This window comes from Rhincodon typus, chromosome 9 (assembly GCF_021869965.1).
Source record: "Rhincodon typus isolate 14 chromosome 9, sRhiTyp1.1, whole genome shotgun sequence".
Taxonomy (NCBI): Eukaryota; Metazoa; Chordata; class Chondrichthyes; order Orectolobiformes; family Rhincodontidae; genus Rhincodon; species Rhincodon typus.
In genome coordinates this window covers 7,622,384-7,640,041 of record NC_063340.1, presented here as the reverse complement: position 1 = coordinate 7,640,041, position 17,658 = coordinate 7,622,384, and the positions used below count along the sequence as shown (strand labels likewise).

Genomic DNA, 17,658 nt, shown 5'->3' with positions numbered 1-17,658 from the left:
AGCAACAGACAGTATATAAAAAGATGCTGATAACAATGTGAGAGAACATAGGGTGCTTCTTATTATTATGGCTTTAATATATCAGAAAAATACGATAGTAAATAGACCTTAAAAACTCCTTCGTGCTGAAATTATGCTTGGCGTAACAAAATTTCACTTTAGAAAATTCACGGTATTTGGAACTGATTATGCTAGTCCTATAGAGTGACAGTTTTAGAAGTCATTGAACAGCAAGGGTAAGTTTATTGTATAAACAACCATTTCAAATTGAAGCTTCTGCTTTTGTCACCAGAAGTAGTTGTGGCAGTGATTGTGGAACACTTCTTGGCTCACTGAGAGTGAAACGTTGCTGAGCCAGGGCTGAGAAGTAGATTTGAAGGACTATCTTAGACATGAACAGTGAGTATAGGTAACTGAACCTCCTCCACAATAACACTCAACGTTGGAGCCTTGGAAGGATGAGTCCTCAGCCCCCTACTGTACTCCCTGTACACCCATGACCGTGTGGCCAAATTCTGAATGAACAACATCAACAAGTTCACTGATGACACCACCATAGTGGGATGGATTTCTAACAAGGACGAGTCAAAATACAGAAGGGAGAGAGAGGACTTGGTGACATGGTGCAGTGAGAACAATCTCTCTCTCTCAACGTTGGCAAAACTAAGGAACTGATTGTTGACTTCAGAAAGAAAGGAGGAGAACAGCCCCCATCTACATCAACAGAACTGAGATTGAGAGGGTGAACAGCATTGAGTTCCTTGGAGTGACAATAACCGACGACCTGTCCTGGACTTTTCACGTAGATGCGACAGTTAAGAAGGCACAACAATGCCTTCCTCAGGCAGCTCAGGAAGTTTGGCATTCCATAAGGACCCTCACCAACTTCTACAGATGCACTGTTGAAAGCATACTGTCCGGGTGCATAACGGCCTGGTATGGCAACTGCTCTGCCCAGGACTGTAAGAAACTACAGAAGGTGGTGTGCCCAGCCAAAACCATCACGGAAGCCAACCTTCCATCCATGGACTCTATTTACATGGCTCGCTGCCACTGAAAGGCAGCCAACATCATCAAAGACCCATCGCACCCTGGTAATGATCTCTTATAACCCTTTCTGTCAGGCAGAAGATACAGAAGCCTGAACACACACACAAGCAGGTTCAGGAACAGTTTCTTTCAGACAGTTGAATGGACGCTGTAGCCTCAAATAATGCTGATCTTGCTAACATTGATCTTGCCTAGTGCATGCCCTGTGCAATGTAACCTGTATGTCTCAGTCTAAGTCTTTTTGATCTGTACATCCTTTGCTTACTATGATCTGCCTGTACCATTTGTGAACAAAGCTTTTCACTGTATTTCGGTACATGTGACAATAAATCAATCAGTCAATGGACTGGACATTGCTTGTGTAGTTTGGTGTGGTTTATCTTTTAGGAGCAACGGGCACCTAGTTATCAACTGTTCAGATGTTCACAAATCCGCTAAATGGCTGAAAAGCAGCGACATTAAACAGATAGGCTTTCATGCAGAGTGAAAAGGAATTGTAATCTTTGAATATTCATCACAAGACACCTCATCTGAATTGGTAGACACAAACTTAAGGAGCTGTTCATTACTGAGCTGTACTGAAAGACGAGGCTGCTGAAGAGATCAGGAGAGAAGGAAGGATTACAGAGAAGTTTCTGCCTGCAAACCCTGGGAATGGGAGAGGCACTCGCATCTCCTCACCTGGGGCTTGCATTTTGTCACCGTTCATGTTCATCAAGATTATCAGCTAAGTGTGGGCATGCGTGGTGTTTGCTTTCCAGCAAAGTTTTACTTCAAGGCGAATGACGTGTGACCACTCTTTCTCCCCTCCGGAAAACCAAAGCGTGTGGCGTGCAGGTGTTGGCAGAGAGTAGTTTGGGCAATTGCAAGAGTACTGGAAGTGGGCAGAGGTTAATCAGATGTTGGAGGAGTTGTGAGTGCAGCAGACAGTGACACTACCACTTTAACGTCCCCCTCTTGGAATACCTTGTATCGTGAAAACTTTACATTTGATGTCTTTTATCAGTCACACACAGTACAATTGTTTCCCAAACCGCTGTAATGAGATAATAGCTTTCTAGATTTTAATCATTTCTTCAAACAGAATCCTGTGGCATTAACCTTTGTGTTTGCTTCCTAATATCGTTAGTGATCACCGAAATAGATATGAAATGAAGATGCTGATAATGTAACAGCTGTTACTGACTCCCTCGGTGCAAGGCTGCAGTCATCCATCTTCCCTTCAGCTATTTTTTCACAGCTGGATAGGGCAGTCATTAAAAGAGAGTGTTTCCAAAATAAGTTCAGAACAAACTGTTTTTGCTGCTTCTTTGTGAATGTGATGTTTGATTTGAAGGCTTTGGATAATTCGTATGGTGACCAAATCTCCTGCAAATTGGTTTCATCGCTTAGGAATATGTACAAGTAATTTGAATTTAATCTCAAACTGAACAGATACATGTCAGTTTTTTTTCATATTTCAATGCTGAAGCTGGTCCTTTGTAACTTCACTATTGTGTTTCAATGTACAACTCATTCTCACAACCAGCTGCAGTACCAATATCTTTTTGTTGTATAAGGCAGTTAGTGCCTGAAAGGGTTAACTCACGTCGCAAGATGGCCTCCACCAATCAGGATATAAAGAACTATTCCTGGGAGGAGCTAACCAGTGCTGTATTAGCACTGATGTCAAAACAGAGTGTTTCAGTGGCTATAATGTGAACTTATTCTTCAGTTAGGCCTAGTGTCTCACAGAGACCATCCTGTATCTCAGATCTGATGTAACTAGCCATTAAGTTATATGTAACAAACCTATTTCGTGTTCATCAAGATTGAGCCTATCTTCTGCTGAAGATTTAGAGTGGGTCATTTTTTCCGTTGTGGTAACAGTAGCTTAAACTAACATCAGCAAGAAGGATTGGTGACAGTGAACCTACCCAAGGCATCCCAGATGGTTCAGGTGGATGATCATTATTACAATATAAGATGAAAGCTCTCTTTGTTGACCTCTCAAGAATCTGAAGTACAGTTGTAAGTTTTAACTGCTAAAATAAATTTGGGTTTAACCATGTTAGGCTCCTTTAAGACCACAGTTGATGCTTTCCCTACAGTGAAAGAACAAACCAGCATTTACTTTGTACTCTAATATATCCGTAGAGTATCCCAAAGCATTTTTTTATTCATTCACGGGATGTGGGCATCACTGACTCAGCCAATATTTATTGCCCATCCCTAATTTCACAGAAGGCAGTTACGAGGCAACCACATTGCGGTGGTCTGGAGTCATGTGTAGGCCAGACCAACCAAGGATCCTGAAGGACATTAGTGAGTCAGATGGGCTTTTTCCCTGACAATTAACACTGGTTTCAATGCCATTATCAGGCCCTTTTTCAAATTCCATCATCTGTCATGGCAGGATTCAAACCTGGGTCCCCAGAACATTTCCTGTGTCTTTGGATTAACAGTCCAGCGATAGTACCTACTCTGCCATCACTTTCCTACTTGAGGTGTCAAAAGTAACATGTGGCTGTTCAAAGCATTGGTCTGTTATCAATTTCAGCAGTCACTTTGCAAAGACTAAGAGATGCTGAGCTTCATACTGTTCTGACATGTTAGTGTGGTTTATGTTCTAAAGCTGGTCAAGAACCTGTGGGCTTTCTGACTCAAGCTACAACCAAGACTGAGCGATCTAAATCGGTACATTCAATGAAAGACAATGAAAGTGAGTGAAGAAAGTATTTAGCAATGCTTGCCTTCATTGGTCAGTGTATTGACAGGAGTAGGGAGGTCACGTTGCAGTTGTACAAGACATTGGTTAGGCCACTTTTGGATTACTGCGTGCAATTCTCGTCTCCCTGCTATAGGAAAGATGTTGTGAAACTTGAAAGGGTTCAGAAAAGATATACAAGGATGTTGCTGGATTGGAGGGTTTGAGCAATAGGGAGAGGCTGAAAGGCTGGAGCTATTTGCCCTGAAGTGTTGGAGTCTGAGGGGTGACCTTATTAGAGGTTTATAAAATCATGAAGGGCATGGATAGGGTGAATAACCAAGGTCTTTTCCCCAGGGTAGGGGAGTCCAAAACTAGAGGGCATAGGTTTAAGCTGAGAGAGGAAAGAAATAAAGGGACCTCACACAGAGGCTGGTGCGTGTATGGAATGAGCTGCCAGAGGAAATGGTGGAAGCTGGTACAATTACAACATTTAAAAGGCATCTGAATGGGTACATGGATAAGAAGGGTTTAGAGGGATGTGGGCCAATGCTGGCTAATGGGACTAGATTAATTTACGCTATCTGGTCGGTATGGGAAAGTTGGACTGAAGGGTCTGTTTTCATGCTGTACATCTCCATGACTCTATGACTTTCTTGAAGGGACAGTTCCTACCCTTGAGGGTTAGGAACGGCCAGATTATCAGATCAGAAAAACCTAGCAGGTTCTCATCCTCTTTACTTCTTTCAGACTTCAAAAAGTTGAAAAATATAGCGGGTAGGTATATTGTTGTCTATTTCATGTGCCTCACTGCACAATTCCAGCTGCAGATCATGGTAAAAGGAGAAGCTTTAAGAAATTTGCTTGTAAGTGCAATCAGTGGTTAGCTTTGTATGAAGTTTGTTCCTCTATTCCTCTCTCCTCTACCTCTTTAAGGTAACTTTAAGGTACCTCTCTAACCATACTTCCAGCCACCAGTCCTACCCTCTCTTTCTGTCTTATTGTCAAATTTTGCTCAGTGACGTACCTACGGATCACGTTGGGACATTTTGTAATGGTAAAGGTGCTATATCATTATAAATTGCCATTCTCCTGTAATTTGATGAGAGACACAGTAGGAACTGGATGGGCCATTGAAAACAGACATCATGCGTGCTACTACATTTTACCAAGATTCAGTGCCATAAGAATAGGAAGGTTAGCCATTTGGTAGCACAAAACTTGAATTTTCCTGAAATAAATGCACATTTCATCAAGGCATTTTTGTTTTGCACCCATCAGGACAAGTTGCAAGAAATACCAATGTTAAATGAGGATTGTTCGTCTGTGAGCATCGAAGTCAAGTACTGGCCAGCTGTTTGATTGTAAGCACTTTCGTTATTAAGCCAGATCCACCACCTCACTCAATGTCCATACATCTGGCCAGTAGTCAGGAGTGGTGTCAATATTGTTGTCTTTAACCCAGTGACAGCAAGATTAATTGTAATGTAGAGGTACCCCACACAGATGGAATAAAGAAGAACAATTTCTTACAAATATGTAATTTTATGGTACATATGTTTCAGGAATACAGCTTTTAGTTTGGGAATTAAAAGTTTTCAGTGTTAGAAGACTGAAAGCACTTGATTTTGAGATAATGACTAACAGACCTAAAATAATTGCATCTCAAAAGTTGCCTTGTGTGGTATTGAAGCACAGAACGTAGAAAATGGGAAACCGCATATCAAAGAACTGAGATGTCATTATGATGAGGATGTTAATGCAAATTGGCCTCTTGCTGTTCGATCCTGGCAACACTCCTGCCTCGCTGTTTAACCTGCTTGGCTAGAAAATGGGACTGTTTGCTCCAGACGTTCATAGAATCCCTACAGTGTGGTAACAAGCCATTCAGCCCATCGAGTCCATACCAACCCTCTTGAAGAGCATCCCACCCCTCTACCCTATCCCTGTAACCCTGCATTTCCCGTGGCTAATCCACCTAGCCTGCACAACCCTGGACACTACGGGCAATTTAGCATGGCCAATCCACCTTACCTGCACGTCTTTGGACTGTTGGGAGGAAAAAGTACCACCTGCAGGAAACCCACGCATACATGGGAAGAACATGCAAACTCCACACAGACAGTTGCCCAAGGGCGAAATTTGAACCCAAGTCCCTGGCACTCTGAGGTAACAGTGCTAACCACTGAGCCACTGTGCCACCCTGCTGTTGTTAAGCCCTTTGCTGGTCATCTCATGTGATTACCCAGCTTTCTTGCCGTTGCCCATGTCGCTCAGGGGCTGGAAAGATGGATAATCTGCAGGCAATGTTTGCCTTGGGATGCACACCTTCTAGAAAGGTGCAAGCGAAAAAAATGGGTTGACGATTTTCTTGATAGTGTTTCAGTGTCGTTTGAAGAAATGCTAATTTCAGATTGTGTTTGCATATCTCACGTTGGCTTCATGAGCTCAGCACGACCCAGTCAAGTGACCACTGCAGCAAAATTAAGTCAGTGCTTTTTCTTTCCCCTTTTTCTAAAACCATATTCGTCCACAAAGAGCTCAGATATTAAAATCAGATGATGTAATTTAGAACTTGTTAGCCCCTATTTTGCCACTATTGTGTCAGTCCTTGGTGAAATACAGGTGAGATCCAAGTGTTGAAAGTTTACGATTTTTTTTTAGCAAAGTGCAGAGCAGCACTTGGCATATCTTCCATTTTTAAATCCTGAATGGAAATGTGCGCTGCACTTCGCGCATCTCAACAGGGTGGAACTTTTGCTTGATTTTATTGAAAATTACTCTCTTATTGTCACTAGGGGATGAATTATTCTGCTTTCTATTTTATTTCTCCCAGTAGCGGCAGATAATCTATTAGTAGGAGGAAAAGGATTTAATTAATTTTCCTTTTAGAGCGAAAAAAAATTACCTCGAAGAGAATGAGGGATTTGAACTTGCTCTTGTCAACCACAGGCTCAGTGCAGTGAGGCAGCCAACTCAGAATTGTACCGAGTCTTCCAAATTATTATTGATTCATTTCGGGCCTTGCAAGCAAGCAAAAGAAGGCAGTTTTCAGGTTACAACCTGAGGGTTGATCAGGGATCTATGAGGGTTACGGTGGATACTGAGATAGTGCCATAGCTTCTGTAACCAACAATGTCAGCATTATTTGATTGTGCTCGGTTAGTTACAAACTGTCCAGAAAATTAGTGTTAGCGATTGCTGGACGTGATTGCTTTGAATGAAGGTTGGCCTTGATTTAATGAATGCTTTTCAAGATTAATTAGTCCTCTTGATTGTTTTTTGGTTTAGGTTTCTGAACAATAATGGCTAAAGCATACGAGTTTTTGTGGCAGAAGCCTGTTCCAGCTTTTATGCAAGAGGGAGCTGTTTTTGAAATATATGAGGAGGTAAGTGACAGCTTCAAAACAAGTGCCTTTTTCGAACATAATGAGATTCCCATTTAAGCCACATCTTTCAGTGACAACCATCTGAAAGAGCAGTTGCATAACTTCCTTCTGATTGGTTTGCCACTACAAAATCTAATGACTGGATTTCCTCCACACTGTTATGCCAGTGCCTGGTAAGTACCCATGCGGAATCAAGGCAGTGTCAACGCTGAGGCTCTGTTTTTGTATTTCGAGTTGAGCTTTGTTCAGAGCTGAATCTTCATTGTTCTACCAGCCCAGTTACGAGACACAACTAAGCTCTCGCTCCAGGTATTGCAGTTCTTTGTGTCACTGGCAAAGAAGCAGAAAGGGGAAGATTACTGCCTCTATTGCTTGGTGTAGCACAGTCATAAATTAGTTCTTCTTTGTAGCCACATCTTCTGATGTAGGGAAAATCTGCCTTGCCCATCACTCGGAGGAAGGGGGGAATGGGAAGTAATGTTAAATTACAGTGTTAGGCCTGGGAGATTTATTTCTGGAGCTAGTGCTTGTTGGAGCAGTCAAACAGAAGTCAAAATTGAAATAGATTACCAGCTAATCTGTCTGATGCTCATTGAGCCTATGATTGCTGCTTTGTCGAGGAGACTGATGTGCATCTAGAAAGATTCTGAGACCGCCTCCATGTCAGCAGCTGTGAAATAGCGCTGATTCTGAGTAAATGAGAAAATCAATTTCTTGGAGGGATTGAAACTCGTGGTGAGTGAGGTCGGTTTGCGTTGCTCCCCCACACCATTACCTAGATCACGAGGGCCTCAGAATGAGTGTGTTAGCTTTCAGCGCTGAAGTTTGCGGCTGGTCAATAGGCTCCTCTTTATGTGGAAATCACGATGCTGTGGTGTAAAGAGAACGCAGGTGTATTCAGCTATAATCCATGCTGCTGTGGCTCTGGGTCTCCCCACTCCTGCGACTCAGTTTGAGACCTCTGACAATAAACCATATTGGGATGTTTACATCCTCCAGAAGTAAAATTGCCCTCACCATCCTCAAGAATTGTTAAATGCACACTTTGCTGTGTAAGTTAACTTTTCACATCGACATACCACTATTGTACGTAAAAACCATGGGTCAGACTTTGGGTTGGATTTATATGGTTAACTTGGGTCTAGGTTGAGGTAGTAAGTTTTGGCCTGTGCCTGGGGTTGGGGAGAGAGGTATGGTGTGGGGAAATATGTCTCAGGTTACATTACCTGCAGGTTTGTCAATTCCCTGTTTGTTGGTGACATAGCAGTAATGCCACTGGACTAATAATGCAGAACCCCAGGCCACCGTACTGAGGGCATGGGTTCAAACCTCATAGTGACAGATGATGAAGTTTAAATTCTGTAAAAATCTGGAATTAAGAAGTTAGTCTAACAGCGATTATGTAACCTCTGGCAATTGTTGTAAAAACTAATTTAAGAAAGGGAACCTTACCTGGCTGTGACTACATGTGACTCCAGACCGTAAGTCTTCATCTGTAAGTCCCATGATCACAGCCAATAATTTGGGATTCATTGACAAAAGAACAAGATACAAGCATTTGGTCTGTCAGTCTTATTTTTTCTTATTCAATCATGGCTGAACCAGCATTTATTGCCCATCACTAATAGTCCAGAGGAGAGTCAACCACAATGCTGTGGGTCAGAAGTCACATGAAGGCCAGACCAGGTAAGGATGGCAGATTTCCTTCCCTAAAGGACATTAGTGAACCAGATGGGTCTTTTTCCCGCTCCCCCACCCCCCAACAATCAGCAAGGGTTTCACGGTCATCATCAGGTTCTTAATTCTAGATTATGATTGGGAATTCAAATTCTACCAACTCCCATAGTAGGATTTGAACCCAGGTCCCCAGAACATCGCCAGGGTCTCTGGATTAATAGTCTAGTGACAATACCACGAGGCTATCACCTACCCCCATTCCAATATTTGGGGTCATGGCTGATCTTGGGCTTCAACTCCACTTTCTGGCCTGCTGCCTACATCCCTTGATTCCTTAGGAGACCAACACGTTTGTGAAATGACATTGTTCTGTTCCCTTCCAAAGATCTGGATATTTGTGCCACCAAACGTCCTTATGTAAGGCAGACCAGTGGAAGATGATCTTTCATTGCCCCTTAGTCCAGTAGTTGAATGTAAAAGAGCTGTCGTTTGCTCTGTCTTTGTCACTTTTTGTCCACCGTGTTAAAATTCATTCCACTGGAAAGCCAAAAACCTTACAAAGCTGTGAAATCTGCTTTATCCTATTTCACAAATTTACTAAGGTGAAAATGTTGACTTAGGTCATGCAACCTGCTGTCTAAATCAGGAACTTTGAGTGAAAATTGACTTTTTAAAGGAGCAAAGATCAAGCTTGTTTTTCCCTTGATAAATGGGAGATGTTTGAAAGGATGTTTCATAGGGTTACATCAGGTATCCAGCACAGAAAGAGGTATAACAAGGTGTAGAGCTGGATGAACACAGCAGGCCAAGCAGCATCAGAGGAGCAGGAAAGCTGACATTTCGGGTCTAAACCTGCTTAGCCTGCTGTGTTCATCCAGCTCTACACCTTGTTATATCAAATTCTCCAGCATTGGCAGTTCCTACTATCTCTCCCCAGCACAGAAAGAGGCCTTTCAGCCCAAACTACTCTATATATTGTGCTGGGGCCTCCTCGCATGCTTTCTTATCTAACTCAGTATAAACCTTCCCTTCTCCATTGGCTTGCCTCACTTCCCTGAAATTGGATCTATGCTGTTCATTTCAACCAGTGTCTGTGGTAGGGAGTTCCACATTCTCATCACACTCTTTGGGTACAAACACATGGACAAGGAGCAGGTGTAGGCCATTTGGCCCCGAGAGTTTGCTGTACCCTTCAACAAGATCATGGCTGATCTGACTGTAACCTCAAATCGACATTCCTGCCTATACTCACCGCATTATAGGAAGGATGTGGAAGCATTGGAAAGGGTGCAGAGGAGATTTACCAGGATGTTGCCTGGTATGGAGGGAAGGTCTTATGAGGAAAGGCTGAGGGTCTTGAGGCTGTTTTCGTTAGAGAGAAGGTTAAGAGGTGACTTGATAGAGACATACAAGATGATCAGAGGATTAGATAGGGTGGACAGTGGGAGCCTTTTTCCTCGGATGGTGGTGGCTAGCATGAGGGGACATAGCTTTAAATTGAGGGGTGATAGATATAGGACAGATGTCAGAGGTAGGTTCTTTACTCAGAGAGTAGTAAGGGCGTGGGATGCCCTGCCTGCAAAAATAGTAGACTCGCCCACTTTAAGGGCATTTAAATGGTCATTGGATAAACATATGGATGATAATGGAATAGTTTAGGTTAGATGGGCTTCAGATTGGTTTCACAGGTCGGCGCAACATCGAGGGCCGAAGGGCCTGTACTGCGCTGTTCTATGTTCTATGTTCTATGTTCTATACCTGATATCCTTTCACCTCCTCTTCCCCCCACCCCATTGCTTAACAAGAACCTGTCCTTCTCTACATTAAAACTATCTGAGGATTCTATTTCTACTTTCTTTTCAGGAAGAGATTCAGGAGTAGCTCAGAGAACATATTTGACCTCATCTGTATTTTAAATAGGTAACTGCCGATTTTTAAGTAATGGCCCCAGTTCTAGATTCTCCCATGACAGGAAACAGCCTTAACCCCTGTCAAGACCCCTCAGGATCTTGCAAGTTTCGGTCAAGTCACCTTTTACTTTTTTAAACTCTGTATACAAGCCTGACCTGTGGGGTGGCACAGTCACTCAGTAGTTAGCACTGCTGCCTCACGGCACCCAGGACCCGGATTCGATTCCACCCCCAGGCGACTGTCTGTGATGAGTTGGCGTGTTTTCCCCATGGGTTTCCTCTGGGTGCTGTGGCTTCCTCCCACCATCCAGAGATGTGCAGGTTAGGTGGAATAGCCATTGGAAACGCAGGGTTACAGGAATAGGGTAGGGTAAGTGGGTGGGATGCTCTTCAGCGGGTCAGTATGGATCAATGTGTCAAATGTCCTGCTTCCACACTGTAGGCTGTCTATGACTTTCCTCAAAAGACAACCCACCTGTTACAGGTATTAGTCTGGTAAACCTTCTGTGAATTGCTTCCAGTGCATTTACATCCCTCCTTCAGTAAAGTGACCGATACTGCACACAGCACTCCAGGTGCTGCCTCATCTGCTGTGTAACTGAAATATAACCTCCCTATGTTTGTATTCATTTTCCCTTGAAATAGATTATGATGTTCTGTTAGCTTTTCCAAGTACTTGCTGTCCCTGCATTCTAACCTTTTGTGATCCATGAACTAGGACACCCAGATCCCTCTGTATCTCTGAGCTTTCAAATCTCTCACTATTTAGATAGTATGTTTTTTATTCTTCCTGCCAAAATAAACAATTTCACATTTTCTCACTTTATATGCATTTAACAAATCTTTGTCCACTCACTTAACCTGTCTACATCGTTTTGTATCCTCATTATGTCTCTTTTACAACTTACGTTTCTACCTATCTTTATAACATCAGCAACTTTGGCAATCACAACTTGCGTCCCTCCATCCAAGTAATTTATGTAAGCAGTTGAGGTCCCAGCACCAATCTCTGTGGCACACCAGTTGTTATACCTTTTCAACCTTAAAAAGATCCATTTACACATACTCTCTGCTTCCTGTTAACCAGCCAATCTTCTATCCATGCTAATAAGCTACTCCCTACATCAGAACTTATTGTCCGATGTCATGTTTGTGGCAGTCGTTGCATGGTATTTTGTAAACCACGTTCATTCTGCATGTTGTGGGAATGGAGTCTTTAATCCTTCCCAACGTGGTTTACAAAATACCATGCAACGACTGCCACAAGTGGGAATTCCTAGAGGCATGGTTCTCCACCTGTAATGCAAACAACAAACATATAGAATTGGACCCCATATACAAACACATACAGATCAAAACCAGAAATGACACTACTCACCATAATGAACCTGACAGTATAAATTCCAAGTGGAGGAGAATAACATTGCTTCATCGGAGGCTCCACTGATGATGTTACCTCGCATGGTGATGAAACATCTGAACAAAAACAAGCCAGCTCGGCGAGTAAGTCAACAATTTCATGAGTCCTGTATCATTAACAGTTAATTCCTCATCTTCAAATACAATCGAATTTGGAGAGATGAAGCCTATTTTATTGAAGTAGAACTGACTCAATTCCCTGAAAGAATGATTTTTTTAAAAATTGGTGGCGAGCTTCCTTCACAAACTGCTGCATTTTGAGTGGATTAAGACTGTTTTGTTTATAACAGTTGTTGATACAATGGAATGGCTTGCTTGGCTACTTCAGAGGGTAGTTAAGAGTTAACCACGTTGCTGAGAGTCTGGAGTCACATGTAGGCCAGACCAGGGAACAACTGCAGATTTCTCTTCCTGAAAAGCATCAATGAATTGTTTCTTTTATGATCCTGGCTTTGTTTTCTAGGTTTATTTAATTCACTAAATTTAGAATCATGGGTTTTTTTTGTATTTGTTCATGGGATATGGACGCTGCTGGCTAGGCCAGCATTTATTGCCCATCCCTAATTGCAGTTACAAGTAGTGTCACATTGCCGTGGATCTGGAATCACATGGAGGCCAGACCATGTAGAGATAGCAGGTTTACTTGCCTAAAAGACCAAGACAATATCAAATGAGTCTTTACAATAATCAACATGATTGCCATTAGACCAGATCTTTTTTTTAATTCTAAATTTCTGTTTCTTTGCATTCAAATTTCCAGCCATGGTGGGAATCAAACCCATATCTGCAGAACATTGGCCTGCCGCACTGGATTGTGGCCCGGTAACATTGCCACTATACACCACCTCCTGCTGTTGTGGTGGGATTTGAACTCCCACTCAAATTTTTTTTGGTAGGGTAGATCACAGTCTTATAAATCCCGGCCTCTGGATTACTAATCCAGTTACATAAACACTCTGCCACCTTTAATGATTGTTACCTTCACAGACATTATTTAGAACAGTTAGATATATGTTTCTCAGTGCATTCTGAACACTTAGCTCCCCCCAGCCTTAAGCGAAGGTGGATATTGAAAGCCCATTTACTAGATGACCCTGAAATGCACGTGGACATTAAAGGGTTAGACGGAATCAATAATGACCCAATTATGTGGGAATTGACGCGGATTAAATAAATCATCAGTTCTGGATCGAGGCCAGTGTGGTTAGCAGTGAATGCAAATTCTGAGGTAACCATATCACAATTGCATGTCATGCTCACAAAGACAAAACTGTCCAACCCCTGGATGCAAAGCAGCAGTAATTGAGAAGAAGATAAATCTGGAACTTTGCCTGTCTTAGGTTTTGGGTATCAGTGTTGAAAAGAAATCCATCCATCATTGCAGTTGGATTAAAACAAATACAAAGTCAAAAGCTAAAGAATTTTAATTTTCCCCAAAAGTACAGCATTGGTTTCGCGATCTAAAAGGTAGAGAGGGTTAATAGGCAGATTGAACAAACTGGCAGACACTCAAATGCAACAATCTTGCGTGTATCTATTCAAGTATGCTGAGCCATAAAAGGGAAACTTTAATGAGTAGGGTTCGTGACACCAACCTCCGCACCTTGACCTCGTGCTTGGGATAAGAGACAGAAATAATTGGTTCGCCCACTCACTGCGGAGATTTTCATGTTACCCCTTGGTCAGTATGAAGCTTCTGCAGCAAGGTTGCCAGTGAAGTGATAGCAATTTAGCCTGTTTGACTGGGGAACTGAGGCCTCTATTTTAAGAGTAGCTAAATATAGCTGAAACGCCGTGAGTCATTTTTTTTTAAATGTTGAAAAAATATGCAATTTATAATACCCAGCCCTTGAACGTAATGTTAAAAGGATAGCGTTCAACAATTGAGGATGTGACAAAGCCAGAGAGATGCGTTCGCAAATCACTGCCTTAAAAACATGAAAAAAAAGCACTGGAACAGCATTTCGTAAATGTGTTGGAAAAACCCACTCTTGTGACACACCAAAAACGAATGCCCTAATGAGGCGCTGATTCATTACAGAGTGAAATTTCATCAAGTGCTCTCGGCTCAGAGATTTCTGTGTGTGCTTGAATTCCCAATTTCACCTCCCAGAGCACAAAGCACTCTGCCAGAAGCACTAATATTGAACAGATATTTCTTATATTAATGCTGCAAGAAAGCGATTAATCAGGTGATGATTCATTATGAAATTCTGATGTCTTTTTTCACTAGACTGCAGTTGTTATGGACAAAACCTGATCGTGATTGGCAATTATCTGAACCCATCCCTTCAGCTGCAGAGAGCAAGCAAACTTGGTGCTGCTTGCGTGTTGTCATGTTTTCAGTCGTAACGATGCATTACCAAAGGGTGGCCAGGTTCATACGAGGGTAGCATCCCTTTATAGCTGACCTAAAGCTCTTCAGTGTATGTCACTGTCAGAGAAACACAGCAATCAACTTGTACGCAGCGAGCTCCCATCAACAGCAGTGTGGTAAAGACCAGATTATTCGGTTTTGCTTTCACTGATGTAAAGTGAAACGTGGGTAAATGTACCCTGACTAACCTTGACCAGTTTTCAGTAACCCTTTTCAACTCAGGCATGTTATGCACTGGGATCGAAAAAGGAGACAAGCGTCAGGAGAAGGTCCAACACAACTTTATTGGACACTTTATCAAGGAAATGCAATATTTCTCAGTCTCTTCGATAGTGTTTTAATTAAACTCTATCACTTGCTTCTTTAATAAAAAGGCTTAACTCAGAAAACAGTCTCAAATCTACACGAACTATCTACTCTGACACATGCTTTCAATGTTTTGCTGCACCCTATCCACAGATCCCTACCGCTGTATTTCAACCTGTTTGTCTGCAAAGACTGGTAATACTCATTCAGTAAGGCTGCAACAGGCTGTTCTTTGGTCTTTGAGGGATGGCTGACGTTTCAAGATTTGCGGTCATCGATTCAGGCTTCCCCTCTCATCTGGTTCTGCTCTTTGGGTCGTCTCACTGAGGATGTCTCTGTTAAGACATCGTTGAAGAAGATGCAAAAAGCAGAGAGCTGCTGAGGCTCGAGGTTGCCCCTTTATCTTCCTCTTCGTGCCCTTCTCAAAGACCCTGTGTCCAATGCTAGCATCGGACAGGGGCAGGAAAATCCAATGAGGTGAATATTTGCCATATCCATTTCTTTCTTGAATCTGCTGATTGATTCTGCCTCCGAGGCAGCGAGTTCCATAGACTCACAACCCTCTGAGAGAAGTAGTTTCTCCTCATCTCAGTTTTCAACCTACATCTTCTCACTGTCTATCTGTGACCTCTTGTTTGAGACTGTCCCACAAGGGGGGAAGCGTATGTTCAACATTTACCTTATCGATACCCTTTAGTATTTTGTATACCTCAAATCAGATCCCCCCACATTCTTCCGAACTCTTATGAGTACAAGCCCAAGCTATTCAACTAGTCCTTATACAACAGCTCTTTCATCCCTGGAATCAACCTGGTGAACCTCCTCTGAACTGTCTCCAGTGGCACCACATCCTTCCTCAAGTAAGGAGACCAAAACTGGACTTAATATTCCAGGCGTGGCCTCACCAACACCTAGTATAACTGTAACAACACTTCTTTACTTTTATAATCCAGCCCTTTTGCAATAAATGCCGAGATTTCCATTTGCCTTTTGGGTTAAATTCTGCACCTGCATGTTAGCTTTGATTTTTGCACTTGCTTCCTGGCATGGGGCTCATACTCACAAGCTTATGAAGCCCACTGAGCCCTGGCTAACATGCAAGTTGTTGATTATCCTTTTAAATAGCACCAGAGGGGGGAGTTCCTCCGTACAGCTGACCTGGAAATACAGTCAACTGCACAAAGTTGAGAGAAGGTATGGCCCATATCAGATGTGTGCAGCGTGGAAGTCTCTTAGGACACGAAACAGCACAGCTGGTGTCAAACCTGCAAGCTCAATGCAATGGAGATTTTTCAGCAGTGCCCTTTAGTGGGATGTGGTGGGCATGTTTGCCCAAGTCATTCAGTAGTTAATGTGCCAGTGCCTGAGATGTGAAGAGGAACCCGGGGCTCACAGATGGGAAGGATAAATTGTGGCTTTGGTTGTTGCTACTGAATACCAAGTGGCAGGGAAAGGTGCCCTGAGTCAAAATATCTCAACACCGAGAAACAAATGTAAAATTCGGCAAGATGACTTAACTAAGATAGAATGAATAGCCATTATTGAGTTATAGCAGTCGTTTCCTGAGTTATCCAGTACTGCTGTCAGATGTCTGATTTATCATCTCTTTGCTCTGTTGTCCTTCCTGTCTTCTCTCCACTACTGTCTCCCTGTCAGCACTAATGACTGGTCACACATTGTACTGCCATTAGCAATAACAATATAAGCATATCAGCTCATTGTTAACATCCACAGGGCTATTGAATATAACTTTTAGAAATGGTTTTGTGACTCTGTCAGCGATTTTACAGCAGACAGATAATATTTTGATGTGCAAGTCCAGATCTCTGTTATACATTCTTGATTTTTGAATGGAAAGCACTTTACAGATAATTTGTTGTACACATGTTGACTCATATCACATTTCCGACTGATCACAGCATTTTCGTTCCTTATCTTTCGGCAGTAATTCTATCCTGCGTTTTTATCTGATGCAGGAGGTCCGTCTGCTTTCTCTAAGTATCTTAAATGACTTATTACAGGCAACCGAGATCATCATTAAGGCCTTATGTACATAATAAATGGGATCAGGAGTCGGCCATTCAGCCCCTCGAGTCTGCTGCCTATTCAACAGGATCATGGTTGATCTGTCTTAATTCTCGTCTCCTGCCTGATCCACCTTTTCCTTGAATCCCTGAGGATCCAAAAAAATTTTAGTTTCTGACTTGATTATGTCAATCTACTGATTGAGCTATGACTCTCTGGGGAAGAGAATTCTGAAAACTTCGGCCCTCTTGTGTGAAGAGATTTCTCCTCATCTCACTCCTATGAGGTTATTCTTCATACCTTGAGACTATGTCTCCAATTCTTGACTCTCCAACCCAGGGAAACAGATTTCTCTGCATATACCTTGTTAATCTCTCTTAGAATACTACCTATTTAAACAAAATCATTGCTAATTCTTCTGAACTGCAGAAAGAGTAGGCCTTGTCTATTCAATCTCTCTTCAGGACAGTTCTCTTGTCCCAGTAATCTTGTCTTGTGTAACAGTCTTGTGTTTGGACAGCAAGGACCATCTCAGTTTCTTCTGAAAAACTACGGTGTGCAGTCTGGTTTATGTGTGAGTGAAGAACATGAGAATGAAGTACATTTGAGCCAGTATCCAACCTCAGGCAAGTCCCAGGAGAGTGAGGTTAGGGGCAGAAATGCTGAATTGTACAGGGGCCAGTCGAGGGTGGTCAATGTGGTGTCACATGTTTTACAGTGGAGGACACTGACTGTTTCACCCTCATTTTCTAGAACACTGGCACCAAAAGCAGAAACTTCTAGCCCCTGAGAGAGGGGCATTTTGTTCATCTACCAAGG

General features: G+C 42.5%; 1 protein-coding gene across 8 annotated transcripts in view; it reads left to right on the top strand.

The window, feature by feature from the left end:
• The window catches only part of LOC109936216 (1-phosphatidylinositol 4,5-bisphosphate phosphodiesterase beta-4-like), a 537,830-nt gene that overhangs the window by 319,201 nt on the left and 200,971 nt on the right, over positions 1-17,658 (top strand). For 6 of the 8 annotated variants that reach the window (XM_048601091.1, XM_048601092.1, XM_048601098.1 and 3 more), the window contains 2 exons: positions 5,018-5,100; positions 7,028-7,125. In XM_048601091.1, coding sequence (XP_048457048.1) covers positions 7,042-7,125 — 84 coding nt within the window. In that variant the 5' untranslated portion in view covers positions 5,018-5,100; positions 7,028-7,041. The remainder of the gene's footprint in view (positions 1-5,017; positions 5,101-7,027; positions 7,126-17,658) is intronic. The other 2 variants (XM_048601099.1, XM_048601097.1) reach the window with 1 other exon arrangement.